The sequence below is a fragment of the Drosophila suzukii genome, chromosome 2R, assembly GCF_043229965.1.
Source record: "Drosophila suzukii chromosome 2R, CBGP_Dsuzu_IsoJpt1.0, whole genome shotgun sequence".
Taxonomy (NCBI): domain Eukaryota; kingdom Metazoa; phylum Arthropoda; class Insecta; order Diptera; family Drosophilidae; genus Drosophila; species Drosophila suzukii.
In genome coordinates, this window is record NC_092081.1 from 17,552,160 (window position 1) to 17,579,119 (window position 26,960).

Genomic DNA, 26,960 nt, shown 5'->3' on the forward strand with positions numbered 1-26,960 from the left:
GCCTCTGGCGCCATCGTTCAAAAAATTCAAACACCTCTATTCGCTTTCTTCTTATTTCTCATGCATTTCAAATTTTATTTGAATTATTAAATGTACATTATTGTTTTTAGAGTTCATAAATATGTTTTCTGGTGTGTACGCGTGTATGTGTGGGTGTTTCAACGTTTTATATATTAACACCATCTCTCTTGAATTGTGCTCTTTTAATTAATAGTTTTTAGTGACCAAACATTAGTACATCGTATTTAATAATTGGTAAAATTTGTAGCTTTGTAAAACTTGCGTATTTGCATTACTGAGTTTCAACTATTTTCGGATTGCTGATTGTTACTGAGTTGCAGTTTTGTTAATGTTTAAAAGTTAGCTTAAAATGCTGAGTTGTACAATAAATAGATGATGTTTGCAATGTGTGTGTGTCTGTGCACCAATTAAAATACCTAAATTACATTGTGCGCTTAAATGATTGGTTATCGTTTCGTTTTTGGTGTGTGCCAGCAACGGTTTAAAAGGGTTCGATTAAAAATTATAAGTACAATACGTAAAATACATTTATTAAATATATTTAGCGATATCACCACGATTTGTTGTTATTGTGCTCTTAAAAATCATGTAACAGAAAAGATTAATATGCTAAATTATTAATATTATTATATTTATACGTATATGTTATGTATATTATAAATATTTATACGATTTGTGGTTCTCCCCCCTCTCTATCGGATCCTCCTCATAAATGCAGTCAAAATACGCTTGCGTCTAAAAAATACATTCCGCTCATCTCGTGTTCGCGTGTTGAAGTGTGCTTAATTTCTGGGTCTGCACGTTCGTCTTACCAAACTACAGTCAAGTCTACATCTGAATCGTTGCTCTGGGGTGAAAACTACTATTTCCTCCGGTTTTGAGTGTGTGTTGTGTGTGGGTAAGGGTGGGTTGATTTTTAAAAACACGGAACAATAGGAGCGAAACGTTATCTTTGGCAATTTTGGATAATACAACATTAGTTCTGAGTCTCCAGAGTTTTTACAATTCAATAAAAATTGCTCTAAAAGTTTAAAGTTACGATTTTAGACCTACACAAGTACCGGGGTTTCTTTTGGTTTATAAAACAAAGCCTTCTTGCTTTCGACGTGCAGTAGCTAGAGGGAAATAGCAAAGCATTGTCCAAAGATAATTGTTCGCCCCTAAGGTGTTTGTGCTTTTCTGCGACCATACAAATCGACCCATCCTACTGTGAGGCAACCTGCGGTGCTGGGATAAATGCAATGCCACGCCCCCGTTTCCCTTACAAGGTGCAGTATTCGGTGAGAATGGGTATAGACTTCAGCAGCTCGTTGATGTTGTGCTGCTCCAGATGCGCCACCAGCTGCTCGGAAGACTTGAGGAGGTTGACGCAGTTCTGGAGGTTCTCGACTATCTCCTTGGTCATGGTGTCCGACGACTTGCTGATGAGCTCGGCCAGCTTCTTGCCCACCTCGCACTTGACCAGCTCGTCCTGCAGCCGCTGAGCCTGCGCCGCCTCGTTAGCCTGCGACAGGTAGACCACGGACAGAATGCACAGGGCAATCAGCGCTTCGTTCTGCATCACCAGGTGCTGGGCAGTGAGCATGCTGACCATGGCCTCCACGGTGCCCTCGTTGGCGAGGAACTCGCTCAGGCTACTGCGATCGTAGTCCTGGGTGAGCGGAATCCTGTCGGCAATCTGTTCGGCGGGTGCGTCGCCCTTGCGCGGCAGGGCGTAGGCGATCTTGCTGAGGTAGGCGTGCTTAATTAGCCAGGCCATGAGGCGCAGCGACTCCCCGGTGACGCCCGCGTAGTCGGAAGATTTGCTCCAGTGCACCAGCTGCTCGATCAGAGTCTTGTTCTTCAGCAGCTCCAAGGCGAGTTTCTCTGGAAAAACAGATGTTGCTAGAGAGGCGGATCGCGTGCGGTTTTTGCCACTACTCACCCTGCCCGTCGACCGTCATGCGAAGCGTGCCCAGCAGCTTGAAGACGACTGGTGGCTGATGGATCTCCAACATCGGCAAGATGGTTTGCACCAGGCCCGCCTGGATCACTGCGTTCTTGTTTGGCTTCGGGATAACCAGGTTGCGCAAAGCGGAGAGGAGAGCATGCTGCAGACGCACATCGTCCTTGACGCCGTTGTTTTTGGCCAGAACTTCTAGCAGCTTGTTCATGGTCTGCTGCTCCACAAAGTAGATGCAGTGGCTATCGGTGCGCGCAAAGTTGCCCAGGGCCAGCACGCCGGTGGTCAGTAGATCAATGTCAGTCGAGTCCAGCCAGTCGACCATGTTCTTCAGCAGGGGGGTCGTATACAGATAGTGCATTGATTCGTCTGGGAAAAATCATAATATAATCAGTTACTGTTGCTTATACAGCTATATAGAAACTTACCACCAGTGAGGATTAAAACGATGAGCTCGCAGGCGAGCTTCATTAGCGCCCTGGCCTCACTTGTGCTGGCCAGAGTCTTGTACTTCTCCAGCAGGTTGTAGATGGTCTCGCACAGACCGTCCTTGGCCAGAATCAGCTTGACCTCATCACTCTCCGCCTGGTAATGCAGCAGCTCCAGGCACATCTCGGCCAGATCGGGATTTGTGGAAGCAGCCAGAATGCGCGACAGTTGGATGTTCAGTGAGGAATCGAAGTTCAGATCTGCCACGTTCTCGGTGAGTATGCTAAGCAAAGGAAGCGTGTTGAGCAGCAGATCCTCGTGCTGTTCCACATTGGCCGCTCCGGAATCGATGATACCCTGCAGCTTCTTCATCACGCCCAGCTCCATGGCCCGCTTAGCCAGGCCCTCGCCTCCAAGCAGATAGTTGGACAGCAGGCCACCCCGAACCTTGATAAACTGCGCCGCATTGGCCTCGTCCTCGATGGTGGCGATGTCCAGCAGACGCAGCAGGACAGCATCGCCCTCCAGCTCCAGGATGAGATCCCTGGCCTCGTCGTTTAAGTAGCAGATGTTCCCCAGAGCCCGACATATCTGTATGGGCAGCTCCATACTGCCATCGGGCGTCGGCACGTGACGCAGGCACTCGAGAAAGGCGGCGATTATGTCGCGCTTGGTGAACTTCTTGCGCTGCACCTCCGACTTGGTGATCTCCGCGATGCACTTGGCCGCCTCCTTGCGCACATTGGTATCTTCGCACTTGGTCAGGCCCAGGAAGCAGTCCGCCAGCTCATGCTTGTCGAACAGTTTGGGATCCTTCGTGGCCGAGATCTCGCAGAGTAGATCCGTCGTGTTCGCCGAACTGACGCTGGTCGTCTTTAGCTTCTCGATGAGCTCGTCGATTTCGGCTGGGGAGAAGAAAAATTATTGGTAATGGTTACTAGTTCGTTGTTACTATTGAGGGTTAGGGCTTTTCTCGAATCTATATCGTTGGCCGACTGAGTATTAAGAGACGGCTGGGTAACCGCGTTTATACCCATTACTCCTGGAGTAAAAGGGTATATTAGATTCGTCGGAAAGTATGTAACAGATAGAAGGGATCGTTTCCGAAAAGTATATATATTCTTGATTGGCATTATTAGCCGAATCGATCTAGCCATGTCCGTCTGTCAGTCCCTCCGTATGACACTAAGATCTCGAAAAGATTTTGGAAAAGTCTTAAAGAGATTTTGTTTTGATTATTAATATCCATCTACAAGCCAAAAATTGTTCAAATCGGACAACCCATTTAAAAGTTATTAGAAAATAAAGGATTCGACAAGGCCTTGTAAATTAAGGTATTGTCTATAGAAATTTTACAAAATGTGTTTTTTTTTTCACATTAACACGCAGTTTAAGCTTTTTTTTTAATAAACAAACATTTAAGCACCTCAATTTATAGGAAAGAATAATTTTAAAATTATCATAAAAGTTAATATTAATATTATTAATATTTTTGTTTTTTGGATACAGTTGAGTAATGATCTGAAGCCTAATTTATAAGAACCATTTATAGATATGTATTCTAAACCGTTCCGTTTCAAGGAACACGCAATCCACCTTCCTTTCTCTCCGCTGTCACTGCTGAGCACCGCAAAATTGATTGCCAATTTCGATTATCGTCGTTGGCTGGACGGACTCAAGACAAATGGTCTCAAAGCCAGTTTTTGGGTCCGCGTCGTGGCAGAAAAAAAATACTTTCTTTATTTTGAGAATAGAAAGGTTTTTCGTGCTTTTGCATCTGTAGTTCGATTCGTCTTTGAATCATTAGGATCTACTTTGTGGAAATGCTCAAGAAAACTCGTGAAGCATGTGCCACATTAAAGGTTCATTTTCCTTCCAAACAGATGGCTAGGTTTATAAAAGAAACCAGAATGGGCGATGATTTACATAAGTCCTGGCAATGGACAAATGAAAAAAAAAACGGAAAAGCAATCGGGATTTAATGTATTGTAATGATGAAAGTTAAACATGCCGCGGAAAATACAGAAGGTTTTGGGTACTCATTCAATCAAGTAATATAAATACATTGTTATTTAGGTCTCACCTAATAAGTATTGCATGAAAAATTTGATTATCACCTGTTTTCCGTTCTCTAAAGCCCTTTTTAAAATAAGATTTCATTTTAATACAATTTCTATTCCTCTTTCTGTACAACAAAGGTACCTGCAATCATTTGACTTTAATTTACATTTGTTATCTTCTGCTTTAAGCCAGGGACCTAGAGTCCCGCCTTGTTATGGCCAACATTATCACAATATTATTATTTCAGACGGACCCTTTTTGCCGCCAAGCACACATGCTGAAAAATACATTCCGATAAGGCACTCCAGCAGGACGAAGGACGAAGGGCAAGGACCAGACTCCGGCACTCGACAACTGGCGACAGTTGGTGGCAACAGCCACATCGAGTGGACGGGGGCTGGCATTTCAACAAACTTTGTGGAGCATAAATAATGAATAAGTGAAACAAAAAGCAAAAGAACCCTTCAACAGGGCGGCAACCATCATTCGTCATCATCATCATCATCCACATCATCAGCGGTGGCGGCATTATCCACGATTTGGCATAGAAACAGCAACAAAGGTTGCAACTTGCAACAGCAGCAGGCAAAACAACCTGCACAAGAGCAATAGCAACAACGGCGAACTAACTCGCAGACAAGTTGCACTTAGAAATGTAACCCCAACTCTAGAGAATACAAGTGGAAACTTAGCGATCGAGTGTTTCGACTTTGAGATACCATATTATTATTACTATAGAGAATACAAGTGGAAACTGAGCGATAGAGGGTTGCGACTTTGAGATACCATGGTATTATTTAGATACCATTGTCAATATTATATCTTTTAATCCATTTCTTAGGCACACTTCTTTCTAATGCAAATAGTTTAATTTTTTAAAATTTTTAAATTTTCGTTTTTTAGGTGAAGTGTTTGAGCTTTCAATTTCAATGATTAATGGATGGGTTAATCTTTTTAACATAGAGTCTGTAGTTTCTGTAACGTTTTATAATATAGATGTTTTATAATAGAATCAATCAATTTTCTAATCTGTTCGTATACAGGGTTTATTTTTTTTGTGTTTTTACTTAAAATATTTTTTAAAAAGGATATGTCAGAGAAGTTTTTGATCTAAAAATGTTTATCTACAAAATCTTAAACGCTACTATTGAAGAACTAAGGATACATGTGGTACATTATACCAATAAATATTTTCAAAATATATGCAAATATGTAGATAATGATACTCTATCGCAAAGTAACATTTTTTCAACATCGTAATGTGAATTATTTAGCAAATTGACATTCCTTATGCCATCCTGTAGACTGTAGGTCTTCATATACCCCTAGAACCCAAGGGAACCCTGGGTAAATGTGTATAGGATGCATCTGCATATTCAGGTAAAGGGGAATTGTTGCATTTGTTTGTCCCGCCGCAGCTGACTGAATGCAATTGGACAGGTGGCAGAGTCGCCTCGTCCGTCGGAGTGGCAGGTTGACGAGGGCGAGGGGTGAGTGATGCAGGAGGGGACAGGTGCAGTGGCAGTGGCAGTGGTAGCGTCACTTCCGTCCGTCGGAGCTGCTGGCAGGAGGAGCTCCTTTAATGCGTCTCGGTTGCTGCCTCACCGCCTTTTGCGTGCCTCCTCCGAATGTTTGCTTTGGTAACTGGCACTCGTTGGTATTCAGAGTATGCCATTCGTCCATCCATCCAACCATCCATCCATCTATCCATCCAATCCGTTCGAGTTCCGTGGCAAGTTCGTTAGCTTTTCGTTGCGGAAGCGAGCTTCGTTCGAGGCATTTATTCGCTTGAATTTCTGGGGCAATTGCTTTATTTTATTTTTGTATTTTCCTTATTTTTCGGTTGGTTTGGGGATGGGGACTTTGGCCTGCGTTTTATTTCCAGTCGTTGTGGTATTTTGTTTTCTCCATTAAACGATTCACCGACTTTGGCCACATACAAAAATAGCAAACGGCACAAAAATGAGAGAAACTAGTGCAAAACTTATTGTTGTTGCATGTTTAATTCATGTGCAATTTGTGTTGTAGATGTCGGTCTCAGTTGTATTGTCGCTTTTTGGGCCTGCTGCCACAAAAAAAAAGTTTTGGCAAAAGTGGGTTAAGTAAGAGCCAGAGGCTTGGCACCGAAAATGGGAGTCATGGGAACCATGGAACTCAATGTAATGAATATTTTTTGCATGGGCAACTAGGTGATGTAAGGAAAAGGTCGTAAATATTAATGGGTTTGCGATTGGGACGGGAATGAAATCATATCAAATCATACCAAACGAAAGAAGAAGATACACCAAAGAAATCTAAAACAAAAACCTAAACTCGGAAAAAAGGGAATGAAAAATAGTTCTTATCTAAACAACCTTTTACAATTTTAGAAACTAATCCTTTATTTTCACAACATACTAAGCCTTATCTGTAGCACTTAAAAAACTTGTCTAAAAATCCATCCGCCTAGTTTTCCTCCCTCGAAGAGCGATTCTCCAGCAGCAGTGGATTGTGTCCAGACTTTCACAGCTGGAGCAGCGCCTGGCAGGCAGGAGTGGGCATCTGGCTGACATGCTGAAGCAGCTTCTGGTTATTTCCCTGCCTCGCCCTGAGAAGCAGCGTTTCCCCTGAAAGGAAGAGTCATTTAAGATCCCTGGTACTCCGCAGAGTTCCGACCAAACTCACGCAAACTTCGCTCTTGCTTGCAGTTCTGCTTGAGATCCGATATGTATACCTCCTCGATTTCTATTTCCAGCTTGGCCAACTGCTGCTCGGTGTATTCTTCCAGATTCTTCGGGCTCATATAGTAGGCTATATGGTTGGTCTGACTGACGCGACGAAAACTGTGGGTTCTGAAGAAGATGGGGCTTGGAATTTGGTGGCCTCAGCACCCAATTGATCCCAGAACTCACCTGGTTGGTTTGAAACTGTAGGTAGGTGCGGCTGCTATGTAGTGCATGGTGATGAAGAGGAAAACAAGAGCAGCCACCACTCCGATGACGAGTTGCTCGGTTTGGTAGAGTGACTGCCGCTGGGGCATCCGCTGATTGGCTGCCTGGTAGGGTCTCCGATGAGTGGTGGTCTGATCTTCGCCAGCATTTTCCCATCCAGCCTCGTAATCCTCGTGCTCCGTGTGATTGCAGTCGCCCACTGCCGTTGCTATATTGTACTCAATCCGCTTCTGGCAATCCGTAAGGCAGTCGGCTGCCTCGCTGATCCGCCGGAAGGCCTTCTCGGCGCCGGGGGATCGGTTCTTGTCGGGATGCAGGCGCAGGGCCAGCTTGTGGTAGGCCCGCTTCACCTCCGAGTAGGTGGCGTGGTGCGAGACGCGCAGCACCTCGTAGTGGTTGCGGCATCGCAGCACCTTCTGCACCACGTCCAGCATCTCGAGGGTGAATCCGTGTGGCATGGCGTCCGACTGGCGAGTGGGTCCGATTGTCCTTTGGGCTTCGCCCTTCAGGCGCAGTCGCACCACGATGTTCTTCAGCTCCAGCAGGGCCAGGATCTCCTCGTGCTCTTGCTCACCCTCCAATCCCTCGTTGATCCGTCGCAGAGCCTGCTCGTACTCGCCCAGGCACAGGTCACTCACCACTTGGTCGACGCACTGTCTCCTTGCCTTGGGGATTCCCACTGTGGAGGCGTCCTTCTTCGGTTCCGGCATCCTTTTTCCTCCTTTCCTCCCAGCAGCGTGAGTAGACAAAAAGTATTCGTTTTTCTTTGTTCGTTTGCAAACTTTTAATTTTGGTTGGTTGTTTTGTTAACAATACAATACAGTGGTGACCAAAGTGGTATCAAACATAAATGATTGTTTGTTCGAGTGTACTGTGACAGCCACGAACTTAAATACAAATTTTGCTTGTCCATTGATTTGTACTATTTGAACTACTAAGTCAACTAAGTTCGGATTGTAATAACAGCAAAAAGTATATAATATACCTCGTAGTTCGCGCATAATCGTTTTATGCATAACGATAGGTTTAATGTTCGGAAGAACTTTTAATATGCTTTATATAAGCTCGGATTTTGCATATAACGACATTAGGGATTTCGGATTTTGTCTAATCATATTCCAAATATTATATGCAAATACAAGTTTCGGTAAATATAATCATATACGAGTATGTATATAACATATAAAGTATGTATATTATGCATACCCCGAATTTTTCTGCAGTTTGTCAGCTTATCATATTACATAATACTTTTATTCTGAAATCGTAACTGAATAAGCTATAAACAGAGTGCCCATTTTATTTGCTTTCGTTTTAAATTCCCAGCAGATAAACTGAAATTTCCCACACAAGTTGTTCAGTTGAAAGGCCACTTAAAGCAAGTTGAAAAGTTCTGTCGATGGGGGATTCCCCCATAAAAGGCAGCACTCTTCTGGCCCGAAGAAGTATGCTTCACAACTTGTCATGGGGACATAACCTTCTCGAAAAGACTCGAAAGTTAATTGAAATTAATTTCTATGCCAATTTGAATAGGGCACGAACTCAATTAAAACAGAGCTCGCCACCCCCGAAATTTCATCTTCTCAAGGCCATTAGGAGGGCCAAAATCTTATTAGCAGTAAAAAGAATAAAGCGAGTGGAAGGGATGGAGATGGGGATGAGGATTTGGAAGGGAAATCACGAGTCGCACAGCAAATGAAGCAACGTCGCCAGAATAACCAAAAAAGGAGGTGGAAAAGGGCAATAAATTCTACCCAGGGTAAACTATGTACAATAACAGCCAGCTAATCTGGGTAAGCTGCGTGGAACGAATGAAAAAAGCCCAAAATAATAATAATAACAATAAAGAGGCAGCTACAGAAGCTGCCTGTTTGGGCCACTGATATCGGGCCTTATCAGAATCTGGGCTTTTTGGGGTTGATGGAAGCCACGGCCGCAAGGACGACAGTCAAATCGTGTCGAAGAAGCCGGGCGAAAGCGTCGACAGAATGCAGTCACAAAGGACCAATTAAAGTCCAAAGTGACTGAGCCACGGGGAGGACTTGGCAAACAGCCCGCAGCTGGGAGCTGCACAGAAAGGAAACTTTATAGAACTTGTGCAGAAGTTATATAATATGGTATTCTTTGATATGCAAAACCATCGAAGTAAGTTAGGATATTTGATCGTATACATCACCTGCTGGCCCATAAAGGTAGGATTTAACGGTCTTCCAGAACATTTCAATATATCACACAGTAAAGTAATACCAAATATAATAGTTAGAGAGAGAGTTAGTTGCACTTTGCTGCTTTCGAATATTAGTAATGACAAACTAAGGAGAGTTTAGAAACCCAGATCACTATGTTTAAAGAATTTGTATCTTTTGCTTTTATAGTACCTAACATCTGGGTTCATCGTACTCCAGACTAGGGTCATAAAAGTGTGTACTATCCCATTGCAGCAAATAAAAAACGTTTGATTGTTTTCAGTGTGGCAATGGGTTTCGCTACGTTGAGCGCAGCTGGTGGGTTACGTGGGCCAGTGAGGGATAGAGTGGAGTGGGTCTGGGATGCACCACCGCTTCGGAAAGGGGGAAGTTCCTAAGGCCGGGATTGCCAGCACGTTCAAGAGCTGCTTGTTGTCGCTCTGCACAGGTTCCCCCTAGGGAAAGGGTATGCAAACAGTACAGTCCATGAGCGGTGTGTGTTTATGTGTTGATCCAATGCAGTGACAGTTGAAAACTGAGAAGTTTAGAGACTTGTTTACGTTCAGCAATTCTCATCGGTGACTGACCTAAATATACAAAACCTACGTATACATATATAGATGTAAACATACCATGGTTTAAGTAAAACATTATACAAATGTTCTTGAATTCATGTCAAAATAGCTATTGCTTTCAAAACTAATAAGAGCATAATTTGCATTATCTCTTTAAGTACATTGTAATTTAATGTTCTATCCTCAGAAATGGAAAGAAGTGATGCAACTTTTTTGCGGCTTTTACATACATTTTCTACAAACAGCAGGAGTCTTTTAATGGCCAGATTTAGATTAAATACACTGAAAATCTATTTCGGGAGTGTGCTTGTACATTTTTACTATTAACGTAAATAGTTTTCCCAAAAAACAAGCACTAACATTAAACAATTTTTATTGAGTTTACAATTTATATTATCTCCATTTTTAGAAATTCCGCTTAAACAATAAATAATTTATAGAAATTTACGTATGTGTTCTTAGTTTTGGATCGCCAGGAAACAAGTTTAAAGTGTAGAATCCAAAAAAAAAACCTAAGAATTAATCATTTTTATGCCTGTGCTATGACTAACTTTCTATCCCAGACTTATAAATGGTGTTTTGCACTTCACTCTCGACAGTTTGAAACAAGTGTTATCACTTTATAATGTTCTTTTGAAACGTAAGTGTTAGAAAACTAACATGAATGCTACATTTCCTTTAAAAAATATTTCATAACATGCTTTTAATGATATTTTTGAAACAAGAGTGTTAAAAAACTAACATGAATGCTACATTTCCTTTCAAAAATATTTCAAAATATGTTTTTTATGCTATTTTTGAAAAAAGAGTGTTAAAAAATTAACATGAACGCTACATTTTCTTTCAAAAATATTTCATAATATGCTTTTTATGCTATTTTTGGGATCAACTAATACAGTTAAATTCAAATACGACAATTTCAAACAATCGTAATGAGTTTATAATGATATTTTGAACCGTGAATATTAAAAATCAGCATGAATGCTACATTTCCCCTCAAGATATTTCATAAGAGGCTCTTTTATCTTATTCCTAGGATCGTCAAAAACAGTTTTTAGATATTTCTGAATATATTGAAATGTAAAATACATTCTTACTATACAATTTAAAGTCTTTATCATTTTTTCCTGTGCGTTTTCTTTGCGTTTTGTTTGTTATATCACCCCCCGGGGGGATAAAACGAATTGTGAGTTCTGTGGGAAGGGTGTTGAGACGCACGGGTGAACCTGGCACCTCGCAGGAGGCATATTCTCATTTATTAATGCGTCGTCACTGCTGCTCCCGGCTGCCCCTCCCACCGCCCCCCGCAATCCTGCGGTGGAGTGGGCGGCTTGGGTGGATGGTTTTTTGCCAAACGGTGGTGGCCACACTTAATTCCCGCCAGAATTGCCGGGGCCATTAAAGTATAAAAAGCGGGATTTCTGATTGGAAAGTGGTGACCCTTCTGGCCGGGCGTCATCTGCATCTGCCTAATCCGATCGTGGTGGGCCCACTGTGCACGGGAGAAGCGTAAATATTGATTTTTCTCACATGTCTCCGGCAAAGAATCTCGTCTAGGTATGAATATGAACCCCCTTCGCCGGAATAACTCCCAACCCCTCCCCCAGCAGACGATTTCGAGCACCTGGCAGCGATTTTGAAGTCTTCGCAGCTCGTAAATGCTGCACTGCATCCATAAAATGCAGACATGGACACACACACACACACACAGAAACACACAGAATGACTCGCATGAGTTGCATTTGTTTATGCGATGGAAAATGGAAACCGGAGTCTGTTGTATGTAATATTTGGTATTTGGGTGCTTTTGGAGCGAAGAAATGCCCTGATATTACTCACTCGCCATGTTTGCCGCCTTTGTTGATTATTCCGCTGCTGCTTCTTCCGTTTCTCGGTTTCTCTATTTGTTCTGCGTCGCGTTTTCAGGCACGTTTTATCACTGGTTAACTGGTCAACACTGCTGATGGGCTAATAACTGCTGCTCGCAAGAACTGAACACATTTCACGGCTTTTCTTTCCAGTCGCGTCTCCGTACAACTTCCGTAATATCCGTTTTTCCGTCTTTTCCGTATTTTCCGATTCGCGTCCGCACGTTCACCCGCTACAACTAGTGTGACCGCGTCGGTAGCGATGGCAAATACCTTCCGGCCTAGAAACAAATACCATTTCTGTTTTAAGAAATACTATCTAAGTACCACGCAACTTAACCACTGTTTACTTCTTTATTAAAATAAATATAAATTTAAATATAATTCATAGTTTAATATTGATGAGCTGTTTTAGCTGAAACCAAGGTTATCTATATTTTTATATAATATTAATTGCACCTGTGCATTTAATATGTAAGTCTAATTAGGACGTATATTTTGTAGTTTCAAATTATCCATTTTCATGAATGTATTCAAATTATCAATATAAGTTATTTTGATTCTTAAAAATAATTAACATTATTTTGATGGAGGTATCAAATGCAAAAATGTATGAAAGAAAAACCTTGGTAATTCTTCAAACTTTATTTTATATGCAATGACTACTAATAAATACCACAACACATGGTATAAAATCTAGCTGTTTTATAGCGGCAGCTGGCTGCACTTTATTGTCGATAGGTGGCAACGCTGGTCGGTACATCCCAACAAATTGTTTACCACAAAAAACCGTGCTGAAATTTACAAAAAGCCAAGCGCAGCACGCCGCCGAGCCTTTGCAGTGATCCCCACGACGCCCGCCAAGACCCAGAGTTATCCGGAGCGGTGTCCAACTGATTTCACGCCCGTCGCCAGAAGCACATCATTCCACCTTTGGGGAGCCCCTCGGCCGAACAGTCGCGATTGCCCGGCCGTCCACAAACGCTTATAAAATTGGCAAGATAACTAAGCATAGCACAAAGATGCCGCCAGCATCAGCGGTGAACAACAGCAACGCGGCCGCCCAGGCGGCGAAGGCCGAGCGGGCGGAGAAGCTGCGAGGAGCCCTGAAGGGCTTCATAGTGGCGGACCGTCAGAGGCGCCAGGAGGAGTTCGAGACACAGTGCGAGGAGCAGCGATTGCGCAGGGAGCGCGAGGAGGTGGAGCGCCAAAACCAGGCGGCCCTGGACGACACACGAGGCCAGATCACACGGCTGGACGAGCAGCTGGCCGATCTGCACAGTCAGAAGCACCAGCTCACCGTCCAGCTGAAGAAGGTTCTCAACCAGGATGAAACACGGAAGAAGATGGCCAAGGAGAACGAGCTGTTCGCCATCCAGCAGGCGGCGGTCAGTGCGGCGAGTGGCCCGGTCTTTCTGCCGCCCCTTCGCCTCCAACACCAGCACCATCCGCTGATGCAAAAGGTCTGTTATGCGCCGTTTTGGGTTTCCGCTTCTAATCCACCACTTCTCTTCCAAAATCCAGCCCCCACCCGGCGGACAGTCGGGGAAACGTGGCAGGAGTCCCTCGCCACCGAGTCAGCAGCAGGCCTACTACAAGAGCGCCGCCAGCTACGCCCAGCAGAGTAAGCCAGGAGGAGGTCGACGATGTCGTACAGTGAACGCTGCCAAAGGCACACAGTCAAAAATGCCATACAGAAATACGCACTTCCTGTTGGATTTCTTTAACTTCTATGTTGGCAACTATTAGAAATCTAGTTAATTTGTACTTTCTTACCCTGAAATTATTTGTTTTTCAAGCACCACACTCAAAAGTCCCAATTTGGTCCCCTATAATCGATCATGTTATTCGATTTTTAACCATAGACTCTGGAATGTGGATAATATGTTAGATAGTAAACGTTTATCATACTTCGATTAGCGTGCTTATCTCATTTATTGCTTCAAGCTTACATGAATCGCGGAAAATAAGTTTTTTCCAAATAACTGAAGTTTATTACTCATATTTTGTTAATTTCAATTCTGTTCAGTCTTTTACATTTGAATGTTACAATTAAATGTATTTTTTTATAAAGAAAATTGTTCTTATTAGATAATTTTGACTAGCTTGCATAATAATAGATTTTGTTGTTGTTATAATTGCTTTTGAGTTATTGAAATCCAACTGTCAACAATCATTACTTTTACAATTTACAATTATATACATCACCGGTTGATCTGCTCTGCGGAGCTTTCACTGTACTTGATTAACTGCCCGCTAACACCCCGTCCCGCTCATGAGAAACTCATTTGACTGCGCACACTAATCGCTAACAACACAGGCACACAACTTATGTTCATTTCGTTATTTGTTTACGATCGATTCGCAGAACACGATGACTACCGTCGTGCCGCGGACTATGCTAGATTATCATGGAACAGTAAGCACCTCACTCGCAATACCAAGCCCGAGATCCTTCGCCGGACAGATCGCAGCCAAGACTCCCCAATGAACCCCCGCTTTCCCTCTCTTCCAGAGACCACGGCGCAGTATCCGGGCACGGGAACGGTCTTTTACCAGACCACCGCCCCTCCGCCGACGACGCAGCACTCCATCTACAACTACAACCTTCCCTTGCGCCAGGCCTACCATGTGGATCTGCCCAGCGCCACGGTCAGCAAGCCACCAGACTCACAGTCGCCCAAGGCTCCGCCCCAAGCGCAGCCGATGCAAGTGCTCCACATCAACCTCGACCAGCCGGCCATTTCGCAGGCCGACTTGGTGGCCCAGTCCGGCGGCAGCATCTCGGTGAAGGCCGCCCAGCCGCAGGTGACCATGGAGAAGCTGCCCGACCGCTACCACATCGAGGTGAAGCACGACGGCCAGCCGCCGAGCCACATCCCACCACCACCGCATCTGCTGTCGGAGGGCGTTATCTTCAAGCCGCTGCTCAGCGAACTTTCCATGCACACCAACGTGTTGCAGATAAGCAGCAGCCAGGTGGGTCTCTTAAGTAGGGGTGATCAATATATAATAATTTACAGTCGGGGATGACCAAAATATCTTTAAAACTTACTGACTGACATCTGATCAGTTTCCTCCACAGAATCCCAAGACGGCGGGAAGCATCACACAGGGCTATGCCCCTGGTAGAGGGGGATCCGCTCACGAACAGCAGCTGGCTCGGCAACAGTTGGCGATGCTGCCTGGACAGCCGGGAGCACCGACAGGATCCGTTTCCGGGTCTGCTCAGCCGCCTCCTGGCCAGCAGATGCACTACACGCGACGATTGTACTAGCCCCGGCTGAGGGTTTAGCCCTGTTGGCGCTACGGAACTCACTCACTGATATACTTACGATTTTAAATGGACATTATACTGACTACGCTTCCCTCGTGGAGTCGCATACACGAAATAAAACACACAACTATGGCGTCCCTATTTTCCAATCGATAATACAACACTGAGATTTGATTTTGACTGGTGTTCATGGGTTGGCATAATCTGTGGTAAGGTTGGTATAGTAAAAAAACGTAGAGAATCGATTTCAATTCACAACACGGCAATTAAAATATCCATGGAATATAAGCCGCAACACGATTTTTTGCGAGAAGATCGATTTCATCGAACAAACATTACCAATACGGAAGCACTTGATAAACAGAATAGGTAAAAAGTTATTACTATTAATGAACCATTTGTTGTCTTGCATTTATCTTCGCTCGCTTTAAAGGTTTTATGTAAAATATGCTGTTATTGACCTTTTAAAAGACTACTATAAGTAACATTTCCATGCTAACGTTCACCGAAGCCTACATGATATTAAATATAATTAATTCCACTTGGAATTAATTTCTCAAGGTGGGAAAAAGTAGTGGATAGCTTAGTACTTTTTAATATAAATTTCTTCTTACGAATGTCTGAAAATGTTTGTTTATATTAAATGAATGTAAAACTTTTTGTTTGGTCAGCTGCAAAACCTCTTCTACACGCAGAATAAAAGTCTTTACAATTTATAAACATTTTTCTGTGACTCAGAGCGTTTTTTAAAACGGTATATATTCATCAGTGTCTTTAGGCATTATCATTACTTTTCAAATAATTTGGAAAATGTAATGCTATTAATTAAATACTTTTGATAAAGTAATGCCTATGAAAAAAAGAAAAATTTCTTTTTTAAAATTGAATGCCAACGAAAAATCTATTCATTACTTTGAAAAAAGTAATGCTAATGGATCAAAAAATAAAGATAATGGCTTTACTTTTTTCTTTAATTTAAAAAAAAAATAAGGCCAATTGAAAACAACTCTTTAGTTTCGAATGTACTAAAAAAAAAATTTACTTTTGGATAAACTAATGTTAATGGAAAAATATTTCATTACAAATGAAAAGTACATGGCTAATCACTATTTTCTATTACAAATTATAATGGTAATTAATCAATAAAAATTTAAATAGAATATTAAATTGAACGTAGTTTGGGGAACAATTAAATATGAAGCTATGATCAATTTAATCCAAACCAATTTAAATAAACTTGGTACCGCACATATTCATATATATTTGAAAAAATCATATTAAGGTATCAATAACTAATTAATTAACTTACTAACTAATTAATTAAATTCGATATTTTCAATGAAGTTTTAAATTTTGTGGCTGGAAATAATAGTAAACAGATGAATTCAATTTTCAACGAACGTTGTTAGTACTTTAGCAACCTGTAAATCCTTTTATTTTCTTTGTACAATAGGTTCTATAGATGCTAATCGGATCGCCAGCACCCATGGGAACAGAAAGATTCCATGGGGGATTTGTAGTATGCCTATTTACGAAATTGCTCGAGTGTAACGCATGTTGTTCTCCCAATCCCGACCACAAGCCTTTCCCAGCGGATAATTGCACTCCCCTTGGGAGGCAATATCACTTAAGTCATTCTGTATTTAACAGTAATTCGTCATTTACAAAAAAATATTTGCCAGATAGGAAGCTAACCAGAAAAGCACACAAATGATTCATAATTGATTCTGTTTTGTCAATAATTGGAAACTCAACACAGGGAAAAAATACCCCATTCCATATTATCAACTTGTAGACATATGTACATATATTACAATTTTTCGAAGCCACATCTGTGTTTATTATCTTGCACGAATAATACCCATTTTTGAATTAAAGTTATAAAATTATGCTGTGAATTTCGGATATTCTGATAAAAGCGCTTCATCCATTATACCAAAGTTATTGATAAACTTTATCTTAATAAATGATATCTTCAATGGTTTCGGATGATATTCGTTTAACTTATAGCACAAAGCAAAAACTATTACAAAATTGTATTTCCTGGTATTTAAAATATATACAACATTTCTTAATTATTTGGGAATTAATTCGAATACCGCGTGATTTATGCATAAGTTATGCGCAATCAACATTTCGTGCCTGAATATCAACTTACTGATTTGGAAATGAATGAGGAATTTGGCAGAATTTGTTGTTGCTTTTATAGTAACTTCTGAGTAATACCAAAGATAATATAGAATATTTTATCATATATATCTTATAGTCTATGCTAATACTATCACTTAGCGTTGGTATATGAAATCTATATAGTCAAAAATGAATTCTAACATGTGCCTTAGCCTAATCCTAATGATATGATAAAAAGGGTTGAGTTTTTTTCCTATATACCATCTTGACTATTTCAGTTTCAGATATTTCTCTTCGTGCGCTGGTTGCTGTGGAAATACATTTAAATACGGAACAACGTGAGGTTAATTGCGGGGAGCACACTTGTTAATTAGGAATGTCAGCGGGTGCGACAGTTGGTGGCGTTCTGCTCTCCAAATCCAAAAATAATAGCGCTTCCAAGCCACGTTTTCATTGGATTACGTAAGTCGTAAACCAGTTTCTGCTGTTGTTATTGTTGCTAGTGTGTCAAGGAAAAGCTACAGACAATTACAATGCCCTTCTGTCTGGTAATTAAAAACGGAAGCCATGCCGAAGCCATTGTAGGGTGGCTATAGGCTACTGGGAGCTCATCGGGCCAAACTGGTTGGAACTTTCATGAAAATCCGCCCACGACTGGCCAAAAACCGCAAAACACGTTCGCCAGTTGCAGTGGAAATCGCATCGAAAGTTTTGCGGTTGCAGCGTAACAGTCAAGCTTCTGTAATTCGAAATTTTAGAATATTAAGTATTACTATCGTGTTTTTCCTATTACGCATTAGAGGTTTAAAGGTCGGGACAAAAACAATCAAAGTAGCAGCGATAAGAGAATGATTATTACCATACTATATGTGTTTTCCAAAAATTTCATATTTTTCCATGGTATTTTTGAATATATTTTCGATAAGAATTTCAGCGTTTATTTTTGTTGTAATGTTTGCATGTTTGATGAAAATATATTTTGTTTCCCCACAGCTTGGTAATTGAAGCCCCTTGTTGGTCTCAGGTTTTTTCTTTAAAAATGTTTGCACTAGCTACACGACAATTATATTTTTAGTATGTTTTAACTAAAAACAGACATTGGTAAACGGGTTTTAAAATGTAAATGTATTTTAGATTTATGTTTTGAAATTTCGTTTGTGTTATGGTTCTATGATAAGATTGATAAGACTAATAAATTTGAATATTCTTGTGTAAAATAACTTAAATTTTTTAGATTTTTTTTTATTTTAGGTTTTTAATATCTTATTGTTTTTTTATGATTTTATATCATATACAAATTACTTTTTGTTTTAAATTTTTAAAATTAAATTGTGTTTTTTATTATATTATGTCATGTACTAGGTAATTTAATATTTATGGATTAAGAAACTTTATATTTTTTAAAAATAATTTATATATTTTTTCCCCGTGATTTTATATCATATATATTTGAATATTTATGGATCAAGAACTTTACATTTTTTTTAAAATAATTTTATATTCTTAATTTCGGTTTTCTATGATTTTATATCATTTATTTGTGTATTTTATTTTTTATGGGTTAAGTAACTTCCAATTTTTGAAAAATTACTTTTAATTTCAAAAAGAAACCTGTTTAAACCGTTGCATTTGAATTTGAATATTTGAATGTTTTCTAACCAATTAGCATAAAAATTGCATCCCTTTTTGAATATTTTCATACTAAGTAGCATGTAAAAACCAAGTATCGACCGCAGCAAATTTGCATAAATAAACAAAGGGTTTACTCAGCGCGATTTGAAACAGAGAAGAGAGCGGGAAAAACAAGTTAGTGCAATTACCGTTGGATGGAGGGTGTGGGTGAGGAGAGAGGGGGAGGCGAAGCGAAACCAAAACAAAACGAATCAAGTGTGTGTGTGAGTGCGAAGCAACAGGCGGTTGAGCTGAGTAGAGGCTGCCACGGCCATGGCGCAGCTTTTGACCGATCTCGTCGTTCAGTTAGCATTCAGTTAGCATTACGAGCGGTTCGTAAAGCGGAGCGCGCGTAAATTTATTCAGCAAATACTAAAAACAAGCGGAAAACTCAAGGTGTGTGTGGGTTTTGTTTTCAAACTGCGTGTGCTTGTGTGTGTGAGAGCAAACAGTGTGCAGAGAGAGAGAGAGAGGGAGCCAAGACAGTGTTGCAAAGCGGGGAAAGTGCGATCTCACCTACACTAGTCATCCCGCTCGCACTCTAGGCAAATGTCAAAGTCTGTTCGTTCAGTTGAAAAACAGAATTGTGGCCGAGAAAAGGCCGAATCAGCGACGAAATTAGCCACATTAGCAGGGACTTACATATAGATTAGGCCAACAAGCGAGTGGTAAAGTGAGATCGGCCAGATCAGCGGCACATAACCCGTACAGAGCCTAACTAGCGAACAATTTCCAGTTTCACCCAATGGAGGCGGCCAAGGATTTAGTGCGGTCCAAGTACCAGGACTTATGTAACTTTCTGGAGCGGGACACCCGGGGTAGCGAACTGGTCATCTACGGCACCTCGGCCCTCCTGCTGGCGGTGGCCTATGTGAAGCGCAAGCCGGCCTACCTGGTGCGCCAGTTCAAGCAGCCCTCCCACATCCCGGAGCGCCTGATCAGCGAGCGAGTGATGCACACAGGGCGGATTGCCGGTGTCAAGCAACAGGAGCAGGACACCCTGCTGATGATCCAGCACAAGCCTCTCATCCCGATCTTCACCAGCCGCAAGCGCCTGCTGCCCGTGAAGCTGCCGGGCGTTCGGGTCAATGCCAACGGCTACTCCTGGCTGCAGCAGTGCCTCATTGGCCGCGAGGCCACTTTCCTGCCCCTAAAATCCCCCAAGGGCCAGGACTTTGTCGTCTGCCAGCTGTGCCTGGTCCATCCGCCCAGGGGCAATCGCCTGCTCGACGTCTCCGAGACGTTGCTCAAGCTGCGCTTCGCCAAGTTCGCCCAGGATGCCGCCTCCGCGGTGAAGAGGAACGGCAAGTACTACCAGCACCTGAAGAAGGTGGAGCAGACCACCGCCGAGAAGGAGGCCTGGCTGTCCTGGGCCTCCGGCTATCCCTACATCTGGCGTCGCTACAACGAACTTAAGCAGCGCCTGCTGCCCAAGGAGAAGCTGCTGCCGGAGCTAGTGCGCTGATCCCGATCTCCCGTCCATGCCACTTACTTAGTTACAGGGCTAGATCCCTACCACTAACTTAGTTCTACGGCTAGCTGCGTCCAACCTCGACTTAATGTGCCTTTTTCACTGGCTTGTGGTTATAACAAGCTTGCTCTATGATTGCCTAAGAGGCAACTCTTCACTTCGCCTTAAAGACATTTAAATCGCAATTATTAAGAACAATTACACAACGCAGTCTCAAAAGTACATTAGTTATAGGACTAGCTGGCCACTTAACCAACGAAACAAACGACAATCGATGCCCAGGCGGTACGTGATCGTGTGCTAATTTCCACATCCAGTAAAGCCGCAGCGCTAGCATTTTTTCTAAATGTTCAAATAAACAATATGTTGTTTTTACCACGGATGACATCAGTGCGTGTGCCTGTGTGTGTTGTTCGTGTGCGTGCATGTTTCCCAAATAAAACGACAAAATACTTAACTTTACGTTTCTGAATTTCTCAATTCCATTCTTATTTCGTTCCCCCCAACGATCAGTTGCAGTTCTTTCTCCACCTTCACCAGCAATCTCCCACAAAACTCAAACAAAATGAGCTGCGGAATCTCCATGGTTAAATATATCTTATTTATATTCAATTTGCTATGTTCGGTAAGTACTATACATCAAGATTATATCACTTACATGCGCCATCGGCCAAGCCCAGTTTCCTCAGTCATTTTGGCTCGCCATAATATCATAACTTTGGTACGGTTTAAACTGGTTTTCATTAAACTTAGTTTTTTGGTTATTTTTGGAGAAACCCGAGGCCTACAAACTGGTTAACAGTAGTGCGTTTCAAAACAGTAAAAGGGGCTCGTTGAATGAATTTGTTAGATCTTATGGATCTTTAAAACTATTATTCTCTTGTATCACCTTTTATAATATTTATAAGTTTTCAGTTCTTTAAACCTATTGCTATTATTATTATTATTGTTATAAGAGGGTTAATAATTAATTTTTTTTTTTAGTTTTTCCCTGTCTTGTAGAACTATTTCCATAGTAATCATTCAGAACAAAAATTTTTTTGAAGGAAACCCAAAATACCACTTTTGTTTTTCGCCTACGAAACGGACTGTAAATTTATTGTGGGGGCAGAGTGTGAGATCATCAGTATGCCAAACCTGTTATTAAAATTGGGCTACCTCGGTGACGTAGCGGTTCCCAAAAAGTTCTGTATAAATTTGTGTATACCTACTACGTATTTTGTTTATTTTGGTGACTGAAAACGAGTTTAGATTGGTTCGGTTCAACAGAGTTCCCATATCCGAACCCCAGAAACATGAATCCCATTAGTAGGCATAGGCATCCGCTCGAGGTTAACTGGTTTCAAACGAAAAACAAACAATCGTTGGAACGCCAGTCAGCAGTGGCATTTCGATTTTGTTTTGCAACTTCTATGTAACTAAGTGCCCCAAAGTAGCTGCACCGGCGGGAGAAACTGTACTTGGCCAACCAGTTTGGGGCCCTGATTTGCAGGTGTGATTGGACTGCGTCGGAGGCCCAACGTTACTGGCGTCACGCCACCATGGATGTCATTCTCTGCACGGCAAAAAACGTCAACCTTATGAAACTAACGACTTACAACTTCCTACGACGCGAATTCTTTAGTTACGCATACTATTAGCCCTTTCAATATCGTATACCCAGCAACACATTTAAGGGAAAAATATTACTTAAGTTGATATATGTACAAATAATTTTAAATGAGGAAGATAGTAGGTTGGTTTATATCTTTTGACCAATATATTAGGATAGGTTAGTTTTTCTAAAGTTTAAAAACAAAAATGTTTTCTCTGTAGGAAAAAGCTCTCCCACACCGTCTGGCAATGTTCAATGTAAGAGTTGTGTAATATCATTACAGAGGGGTTCGCCCAAAAATAGTTGACTCAATTAAATTTGAACTTGCTCCCATTAAGAGACGAGCCAAAACTCGGAAACTACTGAACCGTATTCTACACACGCAAATCATGGAAACGGGGAACGTTTGACAGTACACTTGAACTCAATTTTCCACTGTTTGGTGGGGGTTGTCAAACGGATCTAGTTCTAGAAATACCAGACGGGTGGGTGGAGTGGTTTTTATTATAATTAGACTAATGTCGCAATTTCGCTCTCTCTTGATCTGATCCAATGAACTGCTGAGCTCAGCGACTTAGTCACGCTGTTATTAGGTGAACTCTTATTAATTATGGATTAATTGGACGCTTCTTATCTAATAAATAGAGGTTGACGTAGGGCGATAAAAATCAAAGCCAAAGTAAATTTGTTTTTGATATTTATCGTAGATTGCCGTGGACTGTTACATTTAATCTTAATTAACCAAATTGAGCGGATTGATAAGAGATAAGCCTTTGATAGGCATGCAAATTGGCAAGCCAATTTTATAAAAAGTAATCACAAGGTAAATAACAAGTGATAGGAATGTAATTGCACTTCTTTACTGGTGATCTTTTGACCTAAACCAAAGTTAGGGTACACAATCGTCCCATGAAATGCTTAGAAATTTCTCGCAGTGCATTGCACATATTACTATTCTTTTTTAAAAGCTTTTAGGAGAAAATAAAAAGCTCAGGGTAATCCCAGCAAGCATTTATTTGGGTGAATAGTTTACCGATAGTGATTGTGAAATTGTTTCTAACATTTTATAATCTAACAATTTTGTTTTTATACTTTTGAATGATTTTGTTTTAGTTATTAACAATTAAAACTCTTTTTAATTGGCCTTAAAGGTAGTATATTGTAATGTTGATGTGTTTTTGACTTCGGGGCTATACTTATAAACCTATACTTCCATTCTCATGTTAACTAATATTATGGTCTTTCTCAGATATGCGGCATCCTACTGATCGTTTTTGGAGCTCTGCTGTTCAGCAAAGTCCACAACATCGATGATTTTGCGGAAGCCCTGCGGACCCAGCAGGTACCTGTCACGATGATTATCCTGGGCACCATCATCCTGCTGATTTCCTGGTTCGGCTGCTGCGGTGCCATTCGGGAATCTTACTGCATGTCCATGACGGTAGAGTACTTGTCATGCTTAAGGTTATTAACCCTTACTTACCTGGTTATATTATTTATTTCAGTACTCGATTCTGCTGTTCGTCCTAATGATTGGCCAACTGGCCTTGGTTATCTACATGTGGGTGCAGAAGGACAAGTACTTGCAAATCATGGGCGATGTGGTGGAGAAGGCTTGGGACCATCGCACCCGTCGTTCCGACTACATGGACGCCCTTCAGATCAGCGTAAGTTCCCATGATTATAAGTTTCTATTTAATTCTCAACAAACTTTTGGACCCTGTAGATGAAATGCTGTGGTCGCAGTAACTACAACGACTACGCCTACCAAGGAAAATTCCCTCCCTCCTGCTGCGATGACACAAACAACTGCCGCCAGGAGACCGTTTACAAGAGGGGCTGCAAAACCACCTTCGTCGATTTTTGGGACAGGAACAGCGATATCATTAAATACTCTGGCCTGGTCATTGCCGCCATTGAAGTAAGTTTTCAAGTGTACCATTTAAGCCAGTATTTACCACTAGAAGCGGTGATCCCATGGGATACTATATTCTCTGCCGCCTCAAAGACAATAAATTACAGCGACAGACACACATCGTTATACATTAACACACAGCATATTTCTTTCAAAAATGAAATCCTGCTTATGCTGATGATCACTGGCTTAAACATTAAACTGATCTTCAATCTAAAGCATGGCATCTACTGCGCTTAATATTATCAGTCGGAAATTAAAGCCAATAAGTTGTATTACTGGAAATTGAGGTTTTTTAAGCTCAAGTTATTTATTTTAAGATATATTATCCCAATCTTATCCAAAATACTTTATTTTTTTCCAGTTTGTGGGCTTCGTGTTTGCCTGTTGCCTGGCGAATAACATTCGAAACTACCGACGCCGTGCGGACTATTAATCTCTGGAAAGGAGAGCCTTTTACTAATTTTAATGAAACCGAAAGTACGAATTATGTTGCCCAATTTTACGAACATTTCACCTGATACAGATGGCCATTGAAATTTACATAATCTCAAGTTGTAGCAGAAAATCCCACGACGAATTCGAGATGATCCTTTTTGTAAGATCGTTTGTTGAGAGTTATATTGATTGTGCTAATATTTTTAACTGTACAAAATAATTTATACTCCTAGAGATTGCAATAAACTGAGAAATTTATTATATATGAGTAAAATGTTTAATTCATAGATGTGATTTTAAGATCTGGTAATGGAATTAAAGAAAAACCCAAAACATATAGTAAGACTTAAACCTTGCTAAAACTATCTCCTATATTTCCCATCATAGGTGGTGTAAATTCATCTTATCACGATAATATTTTACTCTACAAGTACAAGGTAAAAATAGAATTTGCCAAAATGAACAAACATAGAACTAGATTGCCGAACTTATCAATCATTGCCGCTATTGACATAATTCTGTAGAACTAACCTATCAGAAGATTATAGGGCTTTTAAGCAATCTTATCTTTATTCAAACAGGTACAATGTACCTAGTACATATTTTATCTTTAAAGGGAATATGGGCATTGTCCAATGTCAAAGGGAAATTATTTTCCCCTAAAAACCCCCATTAATTATCAAAATCTAAATCGGGGCGTTGGAGTTACGTTTGAAGTGCACTCGGTAAAATGTATATTATTCGATTGATAGTACATAAATCTATGCGATAACACTGGGGACTCACGGGAAAACGGTGCCCAAGCACGGTTTCTTATGAGTCAGCGGACAAACCAAATTTTTTCCTATTGATAAGGTGGGAAAGGTGTGAATGGCAGGAAGGTGTTGACACTCTAAGTGATTCATCTTATTAAGGACGGATGCCCCGAGATTTAATTTTATGAATGTGAGATATTTTCCGCCCCCTATAAAGGTTTATACCAACATATGATTCATTGAGACCGGCATGTACGTAACTTCCCGGGTTTTGCGGTCTATAATCTATGGTCTAGTATCTAGGCGGGTGCAAACTGATCAACTGAATGATTTGTTCAAGTACATAGGGAAGAGAGCTTCCAAAGCAAGTACATAGAGTACTTTATGGCTGAGATAGGAAAGCACCCGATAAGATGAGTACTTGGAATACGCTTTAATAGCCGGGTTCTGCCAGAAAGCCAATTCAGTTATACGAAAATCGTCGCTTCGAACGAACGGATTATCCAGCGAACCAACGAGAAACCCAAAAAAAAACAGAACCATGAATTGTCTATCTTCGATGTTCAAGTACCTGCTGTACTTGCTTAACCTGATATTTGTGGCCGGTGGCATCCTGCTGATCGTCGTGGGCTCCATCATGCTCTCCACGATGGGCAACTTCACCGCCTTCGAGGGAGCAGTTAACACCCAAACTATCCCGATCTGCATCATCGTCATCGGCAGTGTCACCTTCGTGGTGGCCTTCTTCGGATGCTGCGGCACTATTCGGGAGAACGCCTGCTGCACTACAGTTGTAAGTTATTTGGATCCCCTGACCATCCGATCTGGCAAGCTAATGGGGTTTACCCATCTTTTCAGTACGCCATCTGCATGCTCATTCTGTTCGGTCTTCAATTGGCTCTGTCCATTTGGATCTTCGCGGCCAACGATAAGTTCCTGACCAGCATGGGCAAGGTGGTGGACAAGGCCATGGATGAGAATGACGCCGCCCAGGGATACCCCATGGACGCCCTGCAATTGGCCGTAAGTACTCCGAAATTAATCTAAAAAGATAATATCACCAGTTCAGCATTATTCATACCCCAAATTTAAAAGGTTTATATTTAAAAGTGGGGCATGTGTGAATTTTAATTTTTACTAGGCAAAGTTTTCCACAACCTACGACTTTAATAATATTTTAAAAATATTTTTTAATATTATGCAAACTGTGTTATACGAAAATTGAATATAACTTTGTCAAGATATTAATGTACCAATTTTTATTACAGTTCAAGTGCTGCGGCAATGCGGGATACACCGACTACACAACTGTTCCGGCCTCCTGTTGTGGCTACACGGATCGCAGCCAGACCTGTGAGGCCGCGATCTATACCCAGCGACCTGGCTGCCAGGCCGAGTTCATCGATTTCTGGGCCTCCAACACGGACATCATTCGATGGAGCAGTCTGATCATAGCCCTCTTCGAGCTGGGCATCTTCATCATGTCCTGCTGCTTGGCCAGTGCGATGAGGAAGCGCTAAAAAAAATAGTCTGACATAACTTTATAGCCATAGCATAAATCCAAAGAACCATTTATCACTCACCTTAAATAAAACGAAATAGGTTAAGTTCAATGAAATATTATTGCTTATTCGCTGTCTATCTTTGGCCACCGGCTATCTTATCAAGACAAGTTGATGTGTTTTCCTAAAACTATG

General features: G+C 41.4%; 6 protein-coding genes across 12 annotated transcripts; 4 read left to right on the forward strand and 2 right to left on the reverse strand.

The window, feature by feature from the left end:
- Positions 1-523: 523 nt before the first annotated feature.
- On the reverse strand, positions 524-12,229 carry vimar (visceral mesodermal armadillo-repeats). Of its 2 annotated transcripts, none has more exons than XM_017084849.4 (4): positions 11,984-12,229; positions 2,392-3,297; positions 1,946-2,332; positions 524-1,887 (listed from the first exon to the last, which is right to left on the reverse strand). In XM_017084849.4, exons 1-4 carry the CDS (start codon positions 11,988-11,990, stop codon positions 1,283-1,285), a joined length of 1,905 nt encoding a protein of 634 aa, XP_016940338.3. In that variant the 5' UTR covers positions 11,991-12,229; the 3' UTR covers positions 524-1,282. The 2 variants fall into 2 exon arrangements, with proteins under 2 accessions (XP_016940338.3, XP_016940337.3); XM_017084848.4 differs by lacking the exon at positions 11,984-12,229 and adding an exon at positions 9,560-9,697.
- On the reverse strand, positions 6,884-12,122 carry LOC108017744 (dnaJ homolog subfamily B member 12). Its single transcript, XM_017084855.4, is given in 4 exon segments — positions 6,884-7,059; positions 7,118-7,284; positions 7,345-8,104; positions 11,984-12,122. Coding segments are annotated over 4 exon segments (1,095 nt in total). The 5' UTR covers positions 11,991-12,122; the 3' UTR covers positions 6,884-6,898.
- A 503-nt stretch (positions 12,230-12,732) lies between the features above and the next one.
- LOC108017742 (G protein pathway suppressor 2) lies at positions 12,733-15,463 on the forward strand. 3 transcript variants are annotated; one of them, XM_017084853.4, is made up of 5 exons: positions 12,733-13,475; positions 13,537-13,636; positions 14,381-14,431; positions 14,528-14,991; positions 15,098-15,463. In XM_017084853.4, exons 1-5 carry the CDS (start codon positions 13,035-13,037, stop codon positions 15,287-15,289), a joined length of 1,248 nt encoding a protein of 415 aa, XP_016940342.2. In that variant the 5' UTR covers positions 12,733-13,034; the 3' UTR covers positions 15,290-15,463. The 3 variants fall into 3 exon arrangements, with proteins under 3 accessions (XP_016940342.2, XP_016940341.2, XP_016940343.2); XM_017084852.4 differs by having other exon boundaries at positions 12,735-13,475; positions 15,086-15,463; XM_017084854.4 differs by lacking the exon at positions 14,381-14,431 and having other exon boundaries at positions 12,736-13,475; positions 15,086-15,463.
- A 3,889-nt stretch (positions 15,464-19,352) lies between these two features.
- Tsp42Ea (Tetraspanin 42Ea) lies at positions 19,353-24,771 on the forward strand. 2 transcript variants are annotated; one of them, XM_017084868.4, is made up of 6 exons: positions 19,353-19,486; positions 21,075-21,186; positions 23,405-23,596; positions 23,661-23,822; positions 23,882-24,076; positions 24,435-24,771. In XM_017084868.4, exons 2-6 carry the CDS (start codon positions 21,127-21,129, stop codon positions 24,504-24,506), a joined length of 681 nt encoding a protein of 226 aa, XP_016940357.1. In that variant the 5' UTR covers positions 19,353-19,486; positions 21,075-21,126; the 3' UTR covers positions 24,507-24,771. The 2 variants fall into 2 exon arrangements, with proteins under 2 accessions (XP_016940357.1, XP_036669876.1); XM_036813981.3 differs by having other exon boundaries at positions 19,469-19,486; positions 21,081-21,186.
- Positions 19,416-21,023, forward strand: LOC108017747 (uncharacterized). 3 transcript variants are annotated; one of them, XM_065863131.2, is made up of 2 exons: positions 19,416-19,486; positions 19,827-21,023. In XM_065863131.2, exon 2 carries the CDS (start codon positions 19,836-19,838, stop codon positions 20,553-20,555), a length of 720 nt encoding a protein of 239 aa, XP_065719203.2. In that variant the 5' UTR covers positions 19,416-19,486; positions 19,827-19,835; the 3' UTR covers positions 20,556-21,023. The 3 variants fall into 3 exon arrangements, with proteins under 3 accessions (XP_065719203.2, XP_070850918.1, XP_016940348.3); XM_070994817.1 differs by lacking the exon at positions 19,416-19,486 and adding an exon at positions 19,562-19,763; XM_017084859.4 differs by lacking the exon at positions 19,416-19,486 and adding an exon at positions 19,572-19,758.
- A 947-nt stretch (positions 24,772-25,718) lies between the features above and the next one.
- LOC108017757 (CD63 antigen) lies at positions 25,719-26,881 on the forward strand. The gene is made up of 3 exons (XM_017084870.4): positions 25,719-26,056; positions 26,122-26,286; positions 26,532-26,881. The coding sequence occupies exons 1-3, from the start codon at positions 25,805-25,807 to the stop codon at positions 26,781-26,783; spliced, it is 669 nt and encodes a 222-aa protein (XP_016940359.3). The 5' UTR covers positions 25,719-25,804; the 3' UTR covers positions 26,784-26,881.
- The last annotated feature ends 79 nt before the right edge of the window (positions 26,882-26,960 follow it).

What these genes read in the sequence shown, in the direction of transcription:
- Tsp42Ea (XM_017084868.4), top strand. Translation starts at nt 21,127, where the DNA reads ATGAGCTGCGGAATCTCCATGGTTAAATATATCTTATTTATATTCAAT. An exon ending in CTTACTGCATGTCCATGACG is followed by an intron (nt 23,597 to 23,660) that starts GTAGAGTACTTG and finishes TATTTATTTCAG; the next exon opens with TACTCGATTCTGCTGTTCGT. An exon ending in TGGACGCCCTTCAGATCAGC is followed by an intron (nt 23,823 to 23,881) that starts GTAAGTTCCCAT and finishes TGGACCCTGTAG; the next exon opens with ATGAAATGCTGTGGTCGCAG.
- LOC108017742 (XM_017084852.4), top strand. Translation starts at nt 13,035, where the DNA reads ATGCCGCCAGCATCAGCGGTGAACAACAGCAACGCGGCCGCCCAGGCG. An exon ending in CGCCAGCTACGCCCAGCAGA is followed by an intron (nt 13,637 to 14,380) that starts GTAAGCCAGGAG and finishes ATCGATTCGCAG; the next exon opens with AACACGATGACTACCGTCGT. An exon ending in TGCTAGATTATCATGGAACA is followed by an intron (nt 14,432 to 14,527) that starts GTAAGCACCTCA and finishes CCTCTCTTCCAG; the next exon opens with AGACCACGGCGCAGTATCCG.
- LOC108017747 (XM_065863131.2), top strand. Translation starts at nt 19,836, where the DNA reads ATGGAGGCGGCCAAGGATTTAGTGCGGTCCAAGTACCAGGACTTATGT.
- LOC108017757 (XM_017084870.4), top strand. Translation starts at nt 25,805, where the DNA reads ATGAATTGTCTATCTTCGATGTTCAAGTACCTGCTGTACTTGCTTAAC. An exon ending in ACGCCTGCTGCACTACAGTT is followed by an intron (nt 26,057 to 26,121) that starts GTAAGTTATTTG and finishes CCATCTTTTCAG; the next exon opens with TACGCCATCTGCATGCTCAT. An exon ending in TGGACGCCCTGCAATTGGCC is followed by an intron (nt 26,287 to 26,531) that starts GTAAGTACTCCG and finishes TTTTTATTACAG; the next exon opens with TTCAAGTGCTGCGGCAATGC.
- vimar (XM_017084848.4), bottom strand. Translation starts at nt 9,602, where the DNA reads ATGTTCTGGAAGACCGTTAAATCCTACCTTTATGGGCCAGCAG. An exon ending in CGTTTTAATCCTCACTGGTG is followed by an intron (nt 2,333 to 2,391) that starts GTAAGTTTCTAT and finishes GATTTTTCCCAG; the next exon opens with ACGAATCAATGCACTATCTG. An exon ending in CATGACGGTCGACGGGCAGG is followed by an intron (nt 1,888 to 1,945) that starts GTGAGTAGTGGC and finishes CTGTTTTTCCAG; the next exon opens with AGAAACTCGCCTTGGAGCTG.